The sequence below is a fragment of the Sebastes umbrosus genome, chromosome 14 (genome assembly GCF_015220745.1).
Source record: "Sebastes umbrosus isolate fSebUmb1 chromosome 14, fSebUmb1.pri, whole genome shotgun sequence".
Lineage (NCBI taxonomy): Eukaryota > Metazoa > Chordata > Actinopteri > Perciformes > Sebastidae > Sebastes > Sebastes umbrosus.
Genome location: NC_051282.1, coordinates 28244989 through 28267580, shown reverse-complemented (window position 1 = coordinate 28267580; position 22592 = coordinate 28244989). Strand labels below are relative to the sequence as shown.

Here is a 22592-nt window from a genome sequence, read left to right as displayed (position 1 = left end):
GGAAGGAGCTGTCTGAAGGCAAGCTAAAGCAGTGAAAATACTCTAAATATAGTGTACACTTAAACTGATAATGATTCTTTGAGGTGGCTAAAATATGTTTTGCTGCCGGCCCCGTCCACAGCAGTACATTACTTTGCTTCCGTGCGGTACCGGGGGGCGTACCGACCGTCATCTACTGTAGGTAATACACTGACTATGGATAAGTACCTCATACAACCCCACTTCAAAACACCTGAACTATCCCTTTAATGGTAGTCCAGTGAAGCAAGGACACCTGCTAAAAAAAAGCCAAGATCTTTGAGAAGAAGATCCAACCAGTTTATATTTTGAAGTTAAATAGCTGAGGGTCCAAACTTGACCACCCATGCCCGGCTTTGTCTCACCTTGAAGGTTCCCGGTTCTTTGATATCCAGCTGGGCCACATTCCAGTGCTCTATCCTTCGCCTCCCTCTCCTCGTCCCTGATGAGGAGCGTCGAGGAGAGGACAGCCAGAGGACCAGCAAGGCCAGCATGAACCCAGCCACTATCCCATGCACCACCGCACATACATATGGTGGCACTGGAAGGACTATATACCAGTACACCAACTGTGCAAGGAAGATGAGGCCAGTCACAGGCACGCTCTCCAACTCCTCCTCCTCCTCCTCCTCCTCCTCCTCTTCCTCCTCTCTCTCCTCCTCCTCCGTGTCGAGTTCACTACACAACCCAGTACTACCAGTATGGGGCTGCCGGGACCCGGGTCGATCCCCGTCTGGTGTTTCTGTATCGGTGCACAACTCAAAGTCTTCACTGTACAGTTCACAGAAGTCCTCGTCTTCCTGTCGGGCTACCAGGGCCGACATGGAGCAGCGGCCCAGAGTGAGAGAGGGAGACTTGGGGAAAGTGGATGAGGAGGCCTGGGTGAGAGCCGGGGCTGGTGCAAGTGATGGGAAGGAGAAGAAAACAGAATCCGGGCCCTTGCCCGTGGGGGTTTCTTCCTCTTCCGCCCCGTCCTCCTCCTTGATGCTATAATTGTTGTTACCTTCTGTGTGTCCGTTTACCGCCGCCGCTCCGCTGAGCTCTGACGCACTGGAGGACAGCGATTTGGCACGATGAGCGGCACTTCCAACGGCTCCCACGCCAGACTCATCCCCCATGATCTTACTAAAAAGCTGCAGGGGGTCCGACATCACCTCCGACAGCCGGCGCTTGGTGTCCTCTATCCTGGCCTCCACCTCTTGGACCTTGAAGAAAGACCTGCCATCCGGGGACATGATGGGGGACGAGGGGGCTGTTTTGGAGTCTCCACCTGCTTTCGTGACAATGACGGGGCTGGAGCACAAGCGAGGCTGGGAGAACTGTTTGAAGAGCTGCATGTTGCGAGGCGGAGGCCGCTGGGACGGCTGCACTTGCTGCTGCTGCTGATGAGGGGGGTGATGGAGATAGTGATGAAGAGGCCCCTCCTGATGTTCGGCCTTCGAGGTGTCCGTGGAGAAAGAGTTGACAAAAGATTTCATTAAGTGGCGGTGCCGTGCGTGCGACGGCGCAACAGTGGTGGGCGCCGGAGAGGTGTCTCGAGACTCAACTTCATTGGACAAGGACCTGACCAGGCTGAGGAACGGCTTGGAGGAGGACGGCGCCGCTGACTTACAAGGGGAGGAGGAGCTGGAGCTCGTGGACGGGGGATTGGCTGAGGGTCGGTCAGAGGGCCAGGAGGAGCTGGCAGGAGGGGTGGAGCTCAGGTGGGGTTGCGTGGAGGTGGGGATAATAGTCATGGGGTCTGAGGGCTGCACAGACAGGGTGGTGGATGAAACAGGGAGCACAGCAGCTCCAGAGGACGTCTCCACACCGGCGGATTCAAACAGCAGCTCCTCTTTCGCCTCCAAGGCTGTGGCGACAGACTGCTCGTCCACCCTCGAAGCTTCTAGACCTTGAAGTCCCCCTGCACCATCGATGTCCAACTTAGCCCCGGCGGATCCGACACCGTAGAGCTCCTCATCCTCGTCGTCTTCCTCTTTCCCCAGAGCAGAGAAGTGGATGGTGATGGTGTCACGGGAGAGGGAGCGCTGCACCTGCAGCTTGGGTCCGGGGGCGTGACGAGGGGGAGGAGTGTCAGCATGCTGGCCACTTCCCCTGCTGCTGCTGCCCTGACTGCTCATCACCACCCGGCACAGGGCTCACAGCCTGGGAGGGGACAGACGGTGACAGAAGAAGCACACTGTTAATGAAACCTCGGTGCAAGGATGGAGGTTCAGAAATAAGCAATTGGATTAAATAACTCCAGAGATCCCCACATGCTCTACACAAACACAATACATAGGACAGCAGAGAACAGCCCCGCAGCTCTCTATTCATCCTAATGTGAGTAGACTGGACAGGTATGTCCATGCTCCCCAATCCATTAGCCCTCATTATGCAAGGCTTTGGCTGACAGACTGAGTTGCTCTCAGGCCTGGTCTCTCTCCGTCTTACCAGCATCCTACTCACTCGTTCACCCTAGCTATGGCAACATGATTAATGGAACACATGAGCCTTGAGGAGAGGGGCCATCAGCATTTCAGCTGTATTTAACTACTCCTCCCTCCAAGGGGGGGCAAACTGCAGCTGACTAAATGCTGTGAGGGGGTGAAGATGAGACAGGAGAAAACAAAAGGAAGGCTGCTATTCTGCCTAGTGGATGGAAAATCATTATTATTGGATGGAAATTATTATTTGTATTTGATTATTTAACTTGAACCTACATTGAGTTGTTTTGTCCACATGGGGGCAGTGTAGCAAGCTGGAATCATTGACATATTGTCACCAGGCGGTACCACTTCTCGTTGCAAAAAAATGGCTAAAATGCCGAACTCAAGGCTTCAAAACAAACCAAGTTCACAAACCAATGGGTGACGTCACGTTGACTACGTCCACTCCCAGACCAGACAACGCCGTGGTAACGACCTGTCAATCACAAGGTAGCCCCGCCCTAAAGCATCCCCTGCTTTATGGTCTATTTGACTCTAAATGGGACCATAATTTACTAAATGAACATCAAGCTGTATTGAAGAAGACTTGAAACTAGCGATTGAGACCATAAACTCATGTTTACAATGTTTACTGAGGTAATAAATCAAGTGAAAAGTAGGCTCATTTTCTCATAGACTTCTATACAATCAGACTTCTTTTTGCAACCAGAGGAGTCGCCCCCTGTTGGCTGTTAGAAAGAATGCAGGTTTAAGACACTTCAGCGTTGGCTTCACTTTCCAGACTTGGAGTTGCCCACTAGCTATAACTGATGGTAATTTAACCCATTGTTCATATAAAAATATCAATTAATGCAGCTTTAAACTGATGTGGTAAAAAAAAAGGTTGAGACCTCATGTGTACTAATTCATTTAAAATAATGAACCTCAAAATCAACAGAACTCATTTATATTCACAGCTCAAATACTGTTCCGATACTGCTCATTTCATTTGTTGTGTTCGTCATTTAGTCCTTAAATTGAATCTCTTACTAGGCTAATAACTGTCATGTATTGCATTATTTCTGAGCTTTATGGGATCGTAAAAAAAACATAAATATATACATAAATATGACAAACCCTCCTTCCCCCCCACCCACGCGTAACAATATGCAGGACATAATCACACAACAAGGCAGCTGTTAGGCTCCAGTGATCACGGGCACAAGGCGTCTATTGTACAGTCTCAACACAGCGGAACCAGAGTCATTCATCACGCTGTGATTTCACTGAATGAGGCCTCAAGTTGTTATTGAGTTATTGTGCCTGTTTATTCTTCCACGTCGCAGAGAGTCCATCATCCCTGGTTAGCATTAGCAAACAGGCGCACACAGAAAGACACACAAACATGCTGTTTGCACACACACACACGGTTGATAGAAATGCCCTGTAATGGAAGGAGGAGGGAAACAACAGAGCAGTTAGCTTGTGTGATTGTCTGCGTTTCTGAGAAAGCCCCGACGTCCCTCGGGGCTCTCCGGCTGGCGCTGCATCTCCAGAGATTGTATTTGCTGGGATGGAATAACAGAGCATTTGACTTTCCCAGCCAGCCTTTCACTTGGCTGTGCTACAGTGGGTTTGTGTGTGTGTGTTGCTTCTGCCATGGCTGTGCTTGGGGCAAAGCAGATCGAATAAAAACAAGGAGAAAGAGACAGAAAAGAGAGCAACAAAAAAGACGAAAGATGAAGAGCCACGGGGGTGGGGGGTCTGTAGGGGCCGCAGACGACCTTTCAGAGACAAGCTTTTTGCGAAATGTGTCAAAAAAACATTTAAAATGAAATGTTGTGGTGATGCAGAGACGTCCTGGCCTACACGACTGAGTCATATTCTACAGACTAAAGGAAACATCTTTGTTTGATAAAGATCTCCGCAAAAATCTCACCATAATCATTTTAATATGTATTTCAATGAAAATGAGAATAATGGTGTAAAATGATCGTTCCCTATAATATCGCAAATCACATCGCAATTGCAATATCAGCCAAATTATAAGCAGTTAAATATATTTTTTCAAAATCGTTCAGCCGTAACAGAAAAACTGGGTTTTGGATTGTTCTCAGAAAAAATAAACAGGCTATTTTAAGATGACACTTTGGGCTCGAGGAAGTTGTGATCAGTGTTTTTCACAACGTTTTGGTCTTTTTACAGACTAAACAATAATTGGCTAAGTATCACGAGATTAATTGATAATGAAAATAATTGTTAGTTTCATTATAAAGAAAGTTTAAATTGTCTTAGCTCTCTATAGCAGTGTATCCCTAACATTTTTTCTGGGGACCGACTTTTTAAAAATGACAAACCATCGTGACCCAATTCACAATAGGCCTTATATCTATAAATCGTGAGAGGAGTGAATTTGTGAGTAAATGAACGTTCCTCACCTTATTTATTTTTTTTTAAGATTTTATTATTGACATATAAATATAATATATATATATATATATATACATATATAAATCGTTAAATGGGCAAGCTCCAACTTATCTCTCAGACCTTTTATCAAGGACACTTCTGACTGTCCTTAGGTCAATGTTAAAGATCAGGGGTGACTGAGCCTTTTCAGTTGCAGCGCCAACGCTCTGGAACGCTCTGCCTCCACATGTTGGGCTGCCCGCCACACTGCCTGATTTTGAATCAAACCTCAAAACGCATTTTTATTCCTTGGCTTTTGGCTCGGCATGAGAGTTGCCTTTTTTAATCCTTTTTTATCTTTTCTATTGGCCTTAATGCTTTTATTATTTTAATGTCCTGTTGGTTTTATTGTGTTGTTTTTATGTTTAATTGTACAGCACTTTTGTTGTTTTTAAATGTGCTTTATAAATCAATTTGGATTGGATTTTTACTACCATTTCCGCATCACCTTATCTTATCTTGAAGAGGTAAACCAGTCATTTCAAAGAGATATACGTTTGATAACTTTTTTTTATGCATGGGTTAAACGAGACCAAATAAATGCATTTAAGAGTCAACAGGATCTCACTTTTTTCCTCTCATCAGTAAAACAAACAGAATGTACGCTACCCTTTCATATTGGATTCAGTGTTATAAGTAGGCTACAATTATCAGAACAATACCAACAATCATGTGGAGCCCGACCCAGTCTTTGGGAATGACTGCTCTATAGGCTTATATGAAGCTACATGGGGATCAAAATATACCTAATTTTGTATACACCTCTATGTTATTTCCTTGAACATTTCAATACAGTTAAAGTCATTTTTACATAGCTCAAACATACGTAAACTAGTGTATGTACTGCTATGAACATGTCTGGAGCAGGTTGAATAAAGTGAAATTTGCCAGACGTTTGTCGACACACCCACCGTTTTAGTTGTTTCCTCTCATCAGTACACCACTGCCATTAAAAAGCCCAGTGTGTTTGTTTTAGCTGCTTCTGGATGAGGATGAGGATGAGGACGAGGAGAGGAGTCTGGCACGGAGACAAGACTCATCCAATTAATCAAAGCGAGCAGGGCCACTCTAATCAGCCAAAGCCAGCCCCCCCGAGAGACCAGAGAGGAGGGGAGGGAGCTTAAAAGCAGCCGGGTATAAGAATGATATAAGAGGGTGAACAGACAGTGGAAAAAGGAAAAAGGGAAGCAAAGTAAACCCAGGAGACTTGAGAGAAAAATGGAAATAAATGTGTGCAGTGAACTACTTCTACATTAAAAAAAAAAATGTTTTTGTAATGTTTGATATCCAAATAGATTACATTTCCTCTGTAAATCCCTTCATGCTTCTACTCGAAATACATCATTCAAATTTACACGCGTCTTCATAAAAAAAGACGAGTGGTGAAGAGGAGGGAGGTACAGAGTGGGCGCTGAAAGAGAGATGGAGATGTATTTATGGTCAACAGTTTGCGCCGCCTTCAGCATAATGAGTCTCTCAGCTGAATGAACTACTGAAAACCACCAATTTACTCCAATTTTTTTGAAGAGCCAAGAAGCGCTCTTAATTTATTTAACACCTCCAGCTGTGTCTGAAAAAGCAGCAATTCGCTACAGTTTTTTTTATTTTTGGCTAAAAACCACAGCTGATATTCGAGGTCTGACAGATGCTGCAGCAGATTCCATATGTGCATACTTTTTTTCCTTTTTTTTGACAGGCACCCGGTCTCCCTCTTCTCTCTTTGCATTTGATGGATGGGTAGATACTTCTGGACTCTCACACACATCCTGACAAATATCAGACCCTGAAGAGGTGTGTGTGGAGTGTGAAGGGTGAGGAACCAAGGTCCTCATACAAGAGTCCCACCACACCACGGAGCATGGACCAAGGTACATTTTCACACTTATAGATCATTGTTGTTGTGAAGGTTAGAGTTAGAAATGACAGCAAAAGTTTGACATTTTTGGGAAATATGCTTCACTTTCTGGTGGAGAGTTGGCTGAGAATCCAGATAGCTTAGCACGGAGACCCGGAATCAAGGGGAAACAGCTATTCTGGCTCTGTCCAAAGGTAACAAAATCTTCCTTCCTACCAGCACACAATCTTACTACCCTGAATATTGGTAGCACTGTACAAAAGTGTATCAAGGTCCCGCCCACACACCAGTCCAAGCAAATATCAGAAACAGAAAACAAGTATCTGTATTTGAAGCCTTACCGACGCTTTATCATGCCCGTCAGCGTGTGATACCAACGCACAAGGCACCCTTTTGCGCCGGTATGAGATGCACAAGGCTTTCAATTAACTACAATGTAAAGCCATCCGCGGCAACAGTTAACGCACAGGGAAAGAGCTGTGGTGACGTAGCTTAAAGAGCGAAAGAGACGCACAAGGCGGGCGGGAGACCGCGGTTTGTGTCCCGTGTGTTAAAGATAGGGTCCAAGATGTTGGAAAGCTAGCATAATTTGAAAGTAGCATCGCCTCAGGAGCTCCGTCCAAACCCCCCCTCCCCTCGGGGCTCCTTCCAAGGCAACACCCCCCCCCACACACACACACACATGCACGAGCACCGCCGCATCGTAACTACTTCACAAACACAGAGCAGAGAGAGTTCCTCAACTCAACAACGCTACCTCATGACAAGGAACCGCGGCAGTGCTACTGCAGGGCTGAGTTTTCTCTTCCACTCTCCAGTAATCTTGCGGCAGCGACGCGCTTTGAGTTCAGGCTGGTGCACGCCAAGGGTAGAGTACGAGCAGGGAGGCATCTGATTGGTTCTTTCCAAGCGGACCGCGAGGCAGTGATTGGTAGACGTTTTTACAGGATTACAGCAGCTACAGATGACGGCTCTTTTCCGGTCCTTTTTCAGAGCTCATCAGTAATGGATCGCTGTCGGGGTGTAAAGACCATTTCAACCAATATAACAAATAGCGTATACTGGAGAACATCGTCAACCCTGCCTTTAAGTTTCACTTTCACGTTGCAATCAGCTGTTCGTTCGCATCCTGTGTTCACATCAAGTCACATTTTCTCTTTACAAACGTCGTAGTTTTAAGCCCAACCATGTTGTTTTTTCCTAAAGTGGTTCTGTTGCCTAAACCTAATCAAGTGTTTTTGTGTAATTCACAACATCAAGCACACGTTTACTGCGACCAAAAAGTGACGCTGAGGGTTCTGAGTTGGGGTGAGAACGTGTTGGTATTTGTGGGGTTTATTTTAAGTTATGGATTAATACCAATAACTCAACAGATACTTCAGCAGGTGCTGAGATATTTTGGCTTTTAAAATTCCAATTTCAAGCTTCCGATTTGGAAATAACACATCGACAGCTTTGCGATGACGAGGACGACGTGGGCTGAGCAGACCCCGGTCAAAAGATTATTTGCATCATGATCTACTTTGTGGGCGTTTTTCTGTTGGATTTCTTCTCGCTGCATTTGTTGAATTGAAAACTTCACCATTCCGTCGACTTCAGGCCTAATCTGTTGCCAGAACCGAACTACTGAATACTTCTCTTTAAGTAACAGCGTGCTGATGGGATTGGATGCGTCAGCAGGTGTCGAGGACAGACTGACGTGACCTCTGCTGAAGGATGTTAAGTGAGCGTGCCAAGTTTCCACAGAGGGAAGATCAAATAGAAAAGTAAAACGAGGAGAAAGAAATGAGGGCTGGCGTCGGGAGCATACTGAGCAGATGACTGTGTGAAAAATGGGGCAGGAAGGAAAATGGAGAGCAAATCAAGTAAGAAAACAAGTCGCATTAAAAAGGGGAGGGTGACAGCGGGGAGACAGATCGGGTGAGACAGAGAGATTGAAGATGAACACAGGATGCAGAGTGAGACACACACACATGCAGAGAAGCTGTGTTTTCTCACTGACAATCACACACATACACAGAAATGAGCTCCTTGGTCACATGATGTGTGCAGTTGCCTGGATGTGAATGAATGCAAACAAAAGTGACACAAAGGGAGGGAGGAGGGAGGAGGGAGGACTGAGGGAATCAGGTAATGAGCAGAGAGCACCTGAAGCAGGTAGAGAGAGAGAGAGAGAGAGAGAGAGATACAGAAAAAGACACAAAGGCAGAGGAAGGTCCTTTGTCTTCCAGCACAGAGCAGGTTTACACACCACAAGCCTTTTTTCATGCTCCACTGCTCTCTCCAGGGAATACTGGGCCCTGTCATCACCAGCATCCTGCTTACACCGCATGCATATGCAGTACTGTGCATATTTACATCTATATAATATGTATGTAGATGTACTATATATGGAGGACGGAACCTGCCAAAATCCTAAATAAACAAATAAATAAATACATACAATTTAATAATGAATAAATAAAAAAATAAATCTAAAATAAATTTAAAAATAAATACATAGATGTAAAAGTTAATAAAAATCAATTTAAAAAATCAATTTAGTAATGAATAAATAACTTTAAAAAATCTAAAGTGAATGGAAGAAGAAATACAGAAATTTACTTGTAATAAAATAAATAAATGCCTAAAATAAATACATACATTTAAAAGTTTATAAAAATAAATACAATTTAATAATGAATAAATAAATGAATACAAATTTAAAATAAATAAAAAATAAATGCAAAAATAAATACATACGTTTTAAGTAAATTCAAAATAAATACAATCTAATAATGAATAAATACAATTAAAAAGATATCTAAAATAAATAAAAAATACATGCAACACTAAATACATTCAAAAGTGAATAAAAATAAATAAATAAAAGGGTAAATTAAATAAAAGAGTAGATAGATAGGGGAAGTAATACAAAGATAAATAAATAAAGACGCAAATTAAAACAGAAATATCAATTTACATCACATTTTATCAGCTAATTAATGCCTACATTTATTTTTTATATTATTCTTATTTAATTTAATGGCATATTTATTGATTTATCGAGTCCTTTAATTATTTATTTTTGGGCTGGTTCCGTGCTCCATAACACGTACACTTATATAAAGGAATGCAGCAAGGGATGAGAGGACTGAGAGGAAATAAAGGGAGAAAGGACAATAAGAGTTTTATTGGTTGTTTCCATTGCTTCCTCTAAAAAACAATGAGACAAGAGAGAAAAATAGAAGAGGAGCACTTGAGGAAGAAGAGCTTAACATGGATGAAGAGATGGAAGGCTCATTGTCACACCGTCTTAGGCCGAACTACACCTTCTTTAACTTACCAAAGAAGTCAAAGAGAAACTCTGACCTGACTCTGACAGCTAGGAAGCAAACACAAGCAGCAGTTCTTAAAATAGCTCCGGGGGCTGTCGAGGTGTTTGGTCCCTTAACACCTGGCCGGCCACTTCAAGCTCTCGCTGAAGGACAGGGAGACGGAGGAAGAAAGGGAAGTGCACGGAGAAAAGGAGGGGGAAGGAACAGACAGAGCCTCGGGGGAGATGACTGACTTTCCAGGAAAAGATGAAAAAGTGACGCAAGCAGAGTGAGTTTTGAGCAGGAGTCAGGACTGCTCTTTCCTCAGCAGCACTTATCAGACAAAACACAAGTCAGCGCCAAAACAACATATCATAAAATGAAGACGACTAATTAGTTATGCCAAAATGCAATATTAGGGCTGCAACTAAAGATTACTTTTATTATATATAATAAAATATAATATATTATATAATATAATATAATATAATAATATAATATATTATATAAATATATATTATATATAATAGTAATTATTAAATTATTTATTAAATATTTGAATCGATTGACAACCATAATATTAATTTATAATAAAATTTTGCAATGTTTCCTCCAGAGTTTGTAAAAATTCCTGTGAAACAACATGTATGAAATATTGCAAAAAAATATTCATGATTCATATAAATTGCAATAAAACATTCAAATTTTGAAAAGAAAATATGATTTCACAGCAGACTGTTTTGATGGAGCCGCTCCAGTGGGAGACCTCCATCATATTGACAGTGAACAACACTGACTCTATTAATGTGTGATGTGTCAATACGCCTGTTAGACCAATATATTTATGTAACAGCAACAGACATGCACTCAAACCTCAAAATGTACACATGAACACACACACAGAGTGTTGCTCCGGGGTCTGAGCACACTGACTTGCAGGAAACACTGAGCGGCGGTTTGATGGCGAGTACACCGCTGCTCTGAATCTCTTCACGGAAGGAGGCGTAGAGAATAAAACAACAATAAAACAACAGCCAGGGAGATAAAGAGCACTCACGCAGCGGCACTGGATCAAACCGGTTTTCTTCAACTCTCTCTTTCTCTCTCTCTCTCTCTGTAACCCAGAATCCACCGTCAAACATCAAACATCAAAACATCGCCATGCAGATCATCTGGTGGTTGCCATGCCAACAGTGAAGCTTTTCATCTTGTTCTGCACTTATCCCCGCGTCCTTTTGTTTGGCAGGGCAGCGCCTCCTCACTGTACAACCCTCGGAGTGCGTGTGTGTGTGTGTGTGTGTGTGTGTGTGGGATGCGTAGGTGCTAAACCAAAGCACCAAATAGAATGGAAGAAGCTCAGATGTACCTCTTAGAGATGGGTGAAAGTGTGTGTTTTCTACATCTTTTAGCTTCTCAAAGACGAAAGAGCGCCTGATGAATTAATAACCCCTAATCATGGTTGTCAACATCACTATCTCCTGACAACTGCAGCTGTTGATTCTGCAACAGTGTGGCTCTCTAGGGTGTAAATTAGGGATGCTAATTTTGAAACATTTTCTTAACCGATAGCCGACCCTCGTTAACCAATTATTAACCGTTAACCGACAAGTGTTTTGCCTCGCATGCAGCGGTGTGCCACCTGCAGTGTTTGATCAAAACAGACAAATGAGTCCCCAGTTCACCCGTCCGGGAGCGTTAACTTAGCAGCCACGGTGCTTTGTGTAGTGTCGCGGACATGCAGCCACTTTCCCAATAAATGTCTCCACCGCATATTTAGTTTAGTTTAGCAGATTGTCCGCTGTGTCTGCCCGGATTAACGATAGCGATTGTCCGACAAACAGTGTGTGTGTTTGTGTTACGTTAGCAGCTGTAGCTCTGTTGGTAGCTTCGTGGTCCCCGTAGTCACACACACACGGTCCGTCAGCGCGGCGTAACTTCAGCGAGTTTCCGACAGACCGTGTGTGTGTTTGGCGGCGGTGAATGTGTGTTTGTTGGTGGCGTTCTAGCGGTGAACGTAGCTGTAGCAGACGGTGTGTGTACAGTTTATTTGTCAGTGAATAAATGCTACGAGGCTACATCTCCTCCGCTCAAGCGAGCTATAGACGGGAGCCAACTTCCTGTATCTGTAACGCCGGCTCAGACTCTCTTAAGGTGGACCAGCTTTTCTCCTTTAAGTGACAAGTTTTTTTCAGCTTTTTAATTAATTATTAACATTACTTTCAGCCGCTTTAACCAATAGCGTTAATCGATTTAAATGCTTAATGTCTGTTAACGGTAAATTAGTAACATCCCTAGTGTAAATCACAAGTTTCATCACGATACTATTATAGATTCTTTGGAAAACGATACGATATTTGCTGGCATCACAAAGCCTGACACGATACCATTTGTTCGATTCAATTCAGGAGCCTGCGATTGATATGAGAAAATATGATTTAACACAATCAGTTACATTTATATGAAAAGCAACTAAAATATGATTTGAACATTTTAACACTGGGCTCTGGAGGAGGGAGGTGCACTTGGACGGAAATTGGTGACACAAACGTGCCATGGGAATTTCAAAATAAAGGCGTATCTTTAAGATGATGCTATGTATCGATGTTTTCACTTTGCATCGATTATTCCGAAAAAGACAATATTCCTACTAAGTGGTTTATATGGCTAATGAAAATGAATATTCCACTAATGTTCCCGTTTACATGCAGCCGTGCTGAAAAAAGCACCAAATAGATGGAAGATGTACCTCTTTGAGATGGGTGAAATTGTGTGTTTCTACATCTTTTAGCTTCTCAAAGACGAAAGAGAGCGCCTGATGAATTAATAACCCCTAATCATGGCTGTCAACATCAACATCACTATCTCCTGACAACTTCAGCTGTCGACTCTGATCTTCTCCGAGACATAAACGTGCTTGTTTTCATCATTACGAGCTGCTGATTTGCTCAAGCAGCGCCGCGTGGGTTTAAAGCGATAAATAGCGGATTTGCATCGAATATCGATGTCTGGTGCCGCCTAACACGATTTGACAAGTTTAGAGATCAAAAGGTGGATGAACACACGGTCCTGACCGAACACACACACACAAACACAAACACAAACACACAGGCATCCAAATATATTAAGCAATTTATAATCTGTGTAAAAGCTGCTTGACAGCCCGCAAACAGCCGGAGGGTTTGGTATTAGTCATAATCCACCCTATTACATGATGAATGGAGCGATGGAGGGCGGGAGACGATGAGGGGGGGCAGAGACAGAGAAAAACAAAAACAAGTGCGAGTGTATTTACAGAAAAAGATTAATATTAGAAATGTTGTTTTGTTTTTAACCTGTGTGACCACCAGGAATAAGTGGGCCGGGACACTTTTAGTGGTGCTGTTTTGCAGAATTGTGAGTGATTATTAATCGAAAGCCATAAAAAGAAGACAGACAAAATGAGGACGCAAAGATAATAGCTAGGGGCTAATAAGGGGAAAAAGTAGAGGAATCTTAAGTATAATATTTGAAATTAATATTCATGAATCACTGGGCAAGCTCTCATGGTGTAAACAAAAATTAACTCTTTAAATTATATGTACATTTATGTCTGTACACCACATTTACCCCAAGTACCCCCTGCTAGGCTTCACAGTCATCCCGACCGACATCATTAGAAGATTCTAGGCCACCAAAAGCAGCTCAAAATATCTAATGCATTAATTTCCACCCCCCCCATTTTTGACATTGATGTGCCGCACAATGGAGGCGTCAGCGCAGACACTGAGCAGAATTAGCATATGAGTTACATTAAATAACAAAGGGGTGTATTTCTAACAGCGGCTCCGCATGTGGAAACCTGTAATCTTTGCCATATCAAACTTTCTGAGTCTGTGATCTCACAAAGTCAGCAGCAGCACTGGTGGTAAGTGAGAGCCCGTCGACACTTTTCTGAACTGTCAGCAGCAGAAAAGCTCCTTTTCTCCATCTTAAGTAGAACACCCATGAAGCAGTTATCCGATAGCAGCGTCTTAGGTGATATAAGATAAGGCTGCACGTGCTGAATCTCACAGAAATCCACCTGTAACAGGTGAAAGTCCCCACTTACTTTCTAGAAAACTTAAAGAAACAGCATGTAACATTTTGGGGAATCTATTAGCAGAAACGGAAAATAATATATTTATTATATATTTTATGTTACCTGAAGGCCACCGTAGTTCTCTGACACACTTGTGAAACTGCGGTAATGTGAAACGCAGAGTGCAAAACCGTGGTACCGCCAGCCGCCGTCTGACTTCTGTTGCTCCTAAAGTAGTGTTGTTATGGTAAGGATTGCCTCTGAGTGAGGCGAAAGGCGTTACCACGGTTCTGTACTCTGCGTCTCACGTTACCGCAGTCTTGGAAAGGGAGGAGTGATCGAAGGGGGTACTCAATTGGTTGCAATCTGCAACAACACCACTAGATGTCACCAAATCGTACACATTGTACCTTTAACAAGATGTGACAGTATTATGTTAGCATACACTTTAGCTGTCAATAAACACATAGCTAGGAGTCATTCACATTTTCCATAACTCAAGTGTCATATATTATGTACTGCATATGTCCATAAGATAAGATAAATGCCTAGATCATATCTGAATCCTCTGTGGGATGACAGTAGGGCTCCCTACAATGTCATATTCAAAGACTAAGATTGGCTTTATTCTATATTTTCTTAATGTCAACAAATCCCATGAACAGACAAAAACAACTCACAATGTGTCATACTTCAAAGCTTTCTGACTTCCTGGTGTGTGGCACTCAGCTGCAAGCCCATTGGTTCATATCTAGTTTTGTTTAAAAAAAAAAAAAAACTCGCCCCCTGCTGGCTGCTAGAAAGAATGCAAGTTTAAGACACTTCAGCATTGGCTTCACTTTTCAGACCCAGATGTAGCTCACTGGATATATCAGGCTTTGGCTTCACAGATAATACTTGTTAGTAGAATGAATTGTTGGTTTTGGTTTGGCGAGGGCGAAGTGCGCCTCATACATACAGTATAATTAGCTTTCATGCTGAGCACAGCGTGCACATACCAAATGTGTATTCAGTGTGTAGGTCAAATCTCTGTGTGTGATCTAGTCAACAAAAAACTTCCTCCTTTCTCTCTAACGTTGACTTCCTGTTTTTGCGAGATAGCTGCAACGAGAGGAAAGCACCACCCATTACTTTCTCTTTCTTTAATGTAAGAACAAACCGACGTACCTTCAGCAGAACTTCTTTATCCAGCTGCAGTAAATCACTGCTTATAGGAGAGCTCAGCTGTTGAGTCCACCATGTGCTTTGTCAGTGGGCTTTTATTAAATATGTATCCTGGTCAATAGCTGGTCAGAGAGTTCATGCACACACACACACACACACACACACACACACACACACACAGCGTCAGAAGCCATTAGCTGTGACACTTGTGGCTGCCTGTCACAGTGACAAGCGCCGCTGGCTGCTCCGCTGGCTGCTCCGCTGGCTTTTCCATTTAAACGCCAGTGTGTGTGTGTTTGTGTGTGTGTGTGTGGATAAGGTGCATGTACATTGCAAGTGTGAATGCATTTGTGCATGTGTGTATGACTGACTGTGTGTGTCCTTTCACGTCAAAATAGTGCTGTGTGTGTCAGTTATCTTGCAAACCAATCCATATGCAAAGTCATACTTCCTGCAGCACTGACCGTCAGTATCGCAGATCACATTTGCATTTTCACCAGGACTCTGACCACAGACATTACACAGCCAAAAGTATGTGGACACCACATAAGTGATGGTAGAACATCTATTTCCAAATCAATGGGCAGCTGTAACAGTCTCCACTCTTCTGGGAAGGCTTTCCACAATATTTTGAAACCTGGCTGCAGGAATTTACTCCCATTCAGCCACAAGAGCATCAGTGAAGCTGTGCTCTGATGTCAGGGCGATATGGCCTCCTGGGTTAGGGTCGTCCAACTCAACCCAAAGGTGTCGGATGGGGTTGAGGTCAGGCGTTGTCATGTTGAAACCAGTGGGCAACCTCCGGGTCTGAGAAGTAAAGCCAATGCCAAAGTGCCTTAAACTTGCATTCTTTCTAATAGCAAGATGGCAACGGCCAAAAATGCCGAACTCAAGGTTTCAAAACAGCAGTCCACAAACAAATGGGTGACGTCACAGTCATCACGTCCAATTCTTACAGTCTATGGTTGAAAAAGGAAAGGGCCTTTCCAAAGCTGTTGCCACAAAGTTGGAAGCACAGTGTTAAATATGCTAAAATATCACTATATGTTGTATGGAGGAGTCCAAACCATGAAAAACAGACCCAGACCAAAAGTATATAAGGCGATGTGTCTGCATATTTGTGGCCTACCACCAGCCCAGTCAGAGCAGTTAAAGCCAATGCCTGTTGGGTGCTACTTCTGTTAACAACTTTGCTATCGGCTGGCGCTGCTCTTCATCTTATCACACAAGGATCTGCTTTCAACCTCAGAACAAAACTCCTATCTGGCGAGGCAGACGTCTGCAACAGTATGACAGTACAGATTCATTGTGATACTTAGAAGTAGAAGTTGAGGTCTAACAAGAATTAGCTGGAACAAACAAGACTCTCTCAACAGGAACAACACATAAATCCTTTTCTTCTCAGAGTTCACACATACATTGTTTTATCTCGCTCAGTTTTGTATCAGTTGACATCATAATGAGTAGGAGGAATACCCCTGGTGATTACTATTATAGAAATCTCATATATAGTGAGCAACAGGGGCTACCTCTAGCTCCTTCGTCTCGTACATATTACTACAAACATTGGATGATGGGTCACCAATTTTTCTGATTTCCCCGTCTCCTGCTGATGGAGCCCTTTGCCTGACTGTCTGGCTCCGACTACACTTATGTCCTTTGTTTCTGAAGAGCAGTTAGAGGCAGGGTGATCTTGGGAAACTAGCAAGAGTACACTAGATTTTAAAAATCATCCAACCGTAAAAACCAAGCTCAGTGTTGACAACTCTTTTCCAATGAAAGTAACTAGCAACACCAGCTGCTAACTGGCTACAAAAGTGCCTAAATCGAGAAAGTCGCCAATTCTGCAACACTGACAGTCCGTCCCTTCAGGCCTCCTAAAGAGAATTTCAACAAATACAAAAAAAATATGTATAAAATAGATTACCTACCCTAGCTTTAAGACATCATTATACAATCAGATTATTGTACTACTGACTCAATTCTCAAAATTGTCTTTACCTAAAAGCCTTAGATATAAAACTGGTTCCTAGAATGAAATGAATACAACATCACACATTCACATACGACCTTGACCAGCATGACGAGGAGGATCCATGTGGACTTAAGATAACACATCCTATCTACTGACACAGTTCAGCCGCTGACTCAGAGTCGACTCGCAAGACGCCCTCAAGCTAAATTATTTTAACTTTGCGCAAAACATGAACTGCTGTTCAACTTGAAAGTTAAAGCCTGCAGCACACACATACACAAACACACACACACACACACACACACGTAAACATAGACGCATCCAATCACAACGACTTCTTCAGCTTTCAGTGTTTCCTCAGTTCATGTTGTATTTTTGGCTTTTCTGTGAATATGTTTCAGAATGAAGGTCTTGTGACAGAGTGTGCCATCAAGTCCCCTTTTTATCCACAAACAATAGCTCATTCAGACTGTTCAGCTGCCACTGTTTGCTTTTACCCTCACAGCAATTTGTCTAATTAAGCCTCATTCATAAGCCTATTCCCTTTGGAACCGCTGACACAAACACATTTTCATCTGAACACACCTCGGTGTGCAGATGTTGGTATTAAAAATAAAAAGCCATAGATGCTGCTTGTGGAAATGTATACAAACATACGTCTTTGCATTCAGACAGAGCCTCGTGCATGAGTCGGATATGTGAATGAGGTTTGGGGTTGAGTAAGAGGAGTTGAGATGAAGGAGACATAATTAAGGAGAGGAGAGAACGACCGTTCAAGGCCATGGATCAATTCCAGCACTACCACCTCCCTCCCACACATACATACAAGCTCAAAGCCACAGAGGAAAAGTCTTACCTTGAGATTTTAGAGGCATTCAATCTCCTCTTGCAATACAACCTGCACTCGTGGTGCCTAGAAACAGACAAAGAGAGATTCTTTAACGTACAATTGTCATCATCTACTTTCCGTTGTTTCACAGTGAATTAAAGCAGCAGTAGGCAGAATGTTTTTGCCATAATTGGGCAAAAGTTCCATAATAACCTTTCAGCATATTGTAATTCAAGTGCTCTGAGAGAAAACTAGACTTCTGCACCTCCTCATGGCTCTGTTTTCAGGCTCTAATAAAATCTAGCCTGTGATGGGAGACTTTGGCCAATCACAGATCATTCCTATTGGCTGTTCATTCAACGGAGGCAGCTGTCAATCACTTGCAAACTCCAATCAAACGGTCAAACTAGGCAGCGCTGATCAAATATGAATCGATATTCTGGTACTGTAATGCCTATTTCTCTCCTCAAATGTCTAAAGAAACATCTTGTAGTGTTCTGTTTAGCTGTAAAACGAGAAAGTTTGTGACCCGGCAGCCATGTTGAGGAAATACCAAGCACTGCCCACCAGCCGGAACAGCCTATAACATTTCAGAATAGACATTACAGTAACAGAATATTGATTAATATTTGATCAACGCTGCCTAGTTTGACCGTTTGATCGGAGTTTGCAAGTGATTGACAGCTGCTCAGAGACGGCAAGGCTCCAGCTCGGCTCCGATTGGTTGTTTTCCTCCGGTCTGTGAAATCTTGCAGATGCCATTAGGAGCACCGGAGGACACCAGAGGACACAGATTACCTGTCTCATGCACTACTGTCAGGATATATTTTTATAAAAATAACTTTTTTTTAATCATATTTGCTCTGTTTCTACCCACTGCAGCTTTAATAAGACCTTGTGTCTTGCATGAAACAGCCACAACTTCAACTTTTGAGCATGGTGGACAAGTGGTAGGTGATAAAAGGAGAAAACAAAGGTCAGTGTGATGCAAAATCTTACAATTACTTCTACATAATGTAGAGCATTATTTCCATACACACCTGGATTAGAAGCCACATTGCAGCTCCTCAAGAAACCAGTTCACAGGAGGACATTGCTGGGCAGAAACTCCCTCTGAATTCTCCGATAAGCGATGTCGTACAGGCCTGCGGTGATCTATCCCCTGGAATAAAGAGGGGATTTGGGTGTAATTAGGTGACAGAGAGATGAAAGTGATGGATGATGTCTTGTGTGTGGCAGCGATGATGCTGTGGCCTGCTGCTGGAAGGGAGGACCAAGGAGAGAGCAGAGGATTAAGTAGCTGGTGTGCAGTTCACAGGATAATGTAGCTCCACAGATGTAGACATTAGTGCATGAGCTGTCATATGATCCAAACACTGAGGGTTTTAAATGCACACAGTACACCTACTGTAGCATCCTTTATTTCATGTGGTTGCAGCTCATACTGAACACTAATAAACCAGAATATGTCTCTGTCTCCATCCATCCGCCCTTTTGTCCTCCTCTCATCCTTTAGCTCTGCGCTGCTTCACGTCTCCAGCTGTACTGTAATACACCCATGGACCTAACAGCTGATGCTCAAATCAAACCGACAACAAAAAAAAACAAAAAAAAGGGCAACGCACCTTTTAATCTCACCGGAGATATCGCATCTTCTCTGCAGGCCACTGGCTCGCTCCGCATCCAGGCTGAGGATCTGCGATGAGGATGAGGATCCGAGCACGAAGCGGCCGAGACGGACGGAGGAAGCCCTGCGGAGGGGCGGATCAGGACTGGATGAGGACTGGATGGATGCTGGTCTGTTCACCCAGCAGCGACAGTCCGGAGCAGACACACTCAACGCGGATCCCCGGCGCGGCTCTTTACGCCACAAATGCACGAGCACTGGGCGTGTGTTGTTTTGGTGAATCGGCGCCACACCCCCACCTCTCTCCTCTCCTATCCTCTCTCCTCTCCTATCCTCTCTCCTCTCCTATCCTCTCTCCTCTCCTCTCCACCTCTCCTCTCCTCTCCTCTTCTCTTCTCTCCTCTCCTCTCCTCCTCTCTCCTCTCCTATCCTCTCTCCTCTCCTATCCTCTCTCCTCTCCTCTCCTCCTCTCCCCTCCTCTCTTCTTGTCTTCTCTTGTGTCCTCTCCTCTCCTTTTCTCTCTTCTCCTCTCCTCTCCTCTCTTGTCTCCTCTCCTCTCCTCTCGTCTTCTCCTCTCCTCTCCTCTCCTCTCCTCTCCTCTCCTCTCCTCTCCTCTCTCCTCTCCTCTCCTCTCCTCTCCTCCTCTCTCCTCTCCTCTCGTCTTCTCCTCTCCTCTCCTCCTCTTCTCTCCTCTCCTCTCCTCTCCTGTCCTCTCCTCTCCTCTTCTCCTCTCCTCTCCTCTTCTCTCTCCTCCTCTCCTCTCCTCTCCTCTCCTCTCCTCTTCTCTCCTCTTTTCTCCTCTCTTGTCCTCTCCTCTCCTCTCCTCTCTTGTCTCCTCTCCTCTCCTCTCGTCTCCTCTTCTCTCCTCTCCTCTTCTCTCCTCTCCTCTCCTCTCTCCTCCTCTCCTCTCTTGTCTCCTCTCCTCTCCTCTCCTCTCCTCTTCTCTCCTCTCTTGTCCTCTCCTCTCCTCTCCTCTCCTCTCTCCTCTCCTCTCTTGTCTTCTCTCCTCTCCTCTCGTCTCCTCTCGTCTCCTCTCCTGTCCTCTCCTGTCCTCTCCTCTCCTCTCCTCTCCTCCACAGGTTACAGTTTTTCTCAATTGTTTACACACAAATACTGGTACTTGAAACACAATGACCACAACATGTAACTCATGCACCAACCCCCTGAACCAATTCTGCTAAACTACAAGCACAATTCCTGCTTTACACTCAAATTGCAGTTCTAAAACACACTTTTTTCAAAACACTACACACAATTCTCTGCATTTGGCACAATTTTCATGAAGAAAATCTCGTTTTCACAAGGAACACACTGTCATTCAAAATTCTATAGTCAATTGCCCTACTATGCACACTGACTCATCACATGGGCAAACACCTGTCACACAGTGTTACAATTAGCAATCAGTTGATGCTTTTCATGGCTGGATTCGACATGCTAAGCGATATTTCCCCCGCTGCTTGGCCAGGGCAAACATTGCTTGTGATGTGGATGAGGTGCTGTGGCCAGACCGAAACAGAAGAGAGGATGCAGCATAGTTTTTTTTTTTCCACTGTATGTGCAACTTTGTGTTGGTTGGGATGTACACTGTGTACATTGTTTTTGTGGGGAAAATAAAATATATTTGTTACCGTGTATTTGTGTGTTCTGAGTATAAAAACAATATTCTAAAATATTTTACAACACACTTATGTATGTACTGTCTGTAGTAAGTGTAACACTGAACAAAAAAAAGGCCTAAGTCATTATGATGAATGGAGAAGAAGTGTTTTCCATTCATCATAGTGTTTTACATTGAGCACATCAGTGTTCAACTGGTTCTTATAAATGTCTATTCATATGATGGTTTGTGTGTGTCATTTGAAAACAAAATACCATTTTGAGAAGAAATAACATTGTTTTGAATGTAAAGTTTCATTTTGCAGGAGAATTGAGGGGTTTTGCCCATTGTGTGTGTGTTTTTTGATTTGTGTGTAGAGTTCTGAGAGTATGAGGCATGCTTTCAGAAAATGTGTGTAAACAATCGAGAAAAACTGTAAATGATATTTACACCCAGAGAAGCAGCAGCAGCGTCTTGTCCATCGTCTGGTGATTCAGATTGTATTGTGTTGCAGCAGGGAGACAGTGAAGACAGTGAAGACAGTGAATTGCGTCATGGCGTTGCAGCACGCGGATTCCCCTCCACAAACAAGCATGTCTCTCTCTTCCCTTAATAAACATGATGAGCAGCAGGTGAAAACATCACATCTCTAAAAACACATTATCTATATGATGCCATCCTTCTTAAAAATACAACTGTAAATCAAAAGCTGCAGACACAAAACATCCCTCTGGATCACATCCACCAGGTGCATCGTATTACTGTACTGGTGGCCAGGTGGCTCCACATCCGAATTCAGGCTTGTTTAATCAGATTATATTTGCTTGAACAGGCTGACACCTACTGGTCTGAGGAGGGACTGTCCATGTGAGTGATGCATCCTCACTGACAGCACAGAGACAAAAATAAAGGAAAGAAAAATGTCAAAATTCTCTGATTCCAGCTTCTTAAATGTGAATATTTTCTGAATATCTTTGAGTTATGGACAAAGCAAGACATTTGAGGATGTCATCTTGGACTTTGGGAAACACTGATCGCCATTTTCCATTTTATGGAATAAAAACAACTAATAGATTAATCAAGAAAATAATCGACAGATTAATCGACAATGAAAATAATAATTAGTTGCAGCTCTAGCCTTTTGTATTATTATTTATTTTGCACTTTCTACCTCTGATATTAAATAATATTGTATGATAATCACAATATGTACATTATTAACAAAAAGGTACATTTCTCCTTGAATCCTCATTTTCTTGTTGCAGTGAATATATACAAGCTTATGCAAATCAAG

At 43.3% G+C, this 22592-nt stretch overlaps 1 protein-coding gene across 4 annotated transcripts in view; it reads right to left on the bottom strand.

The window, feature by feature from the left end:
- The window catches only part of tex2 (testis expressed 2), a 37236-nt gene extending 17214 nt beyond the window's left edge, over window positions 1–20022 (bottom strand). Inside the window, exons 1-4 of one of the 4 annotated variants that reach the window (XM_037792425.1) lie at window positions 19697–20022; window positions 19112–19233; window positions 18099–18155; window positions 384–2163 (exon numbers count right to left, since the gene is read on the bottom strand). In XM_037792425.1, the coding sequence (XP_037648353.1) occupies window positions 384–2138 (1755 nt within the window). In that variant the 5' untranslated portion in view covers window positions 2139–2163; window positions 18099–18155; window positions 19112–19233; window positions 19697–20022. Of the gene's footprint in view, window positions 1–383; window positions 2164–2720; window positions 2825–11103; window positions 11639–18098; window positions 18156–19111; window positions 19234–19696 lie in introns of those variants that run through there. The other 3 variants (XM_037792427.1, XM_037792428.1, XM_037792429.1) reach the window with 3 other exon arrangements.
- Between the last annotated feature and the right edge of the window lie 2570 nt (window positions 20023–22592).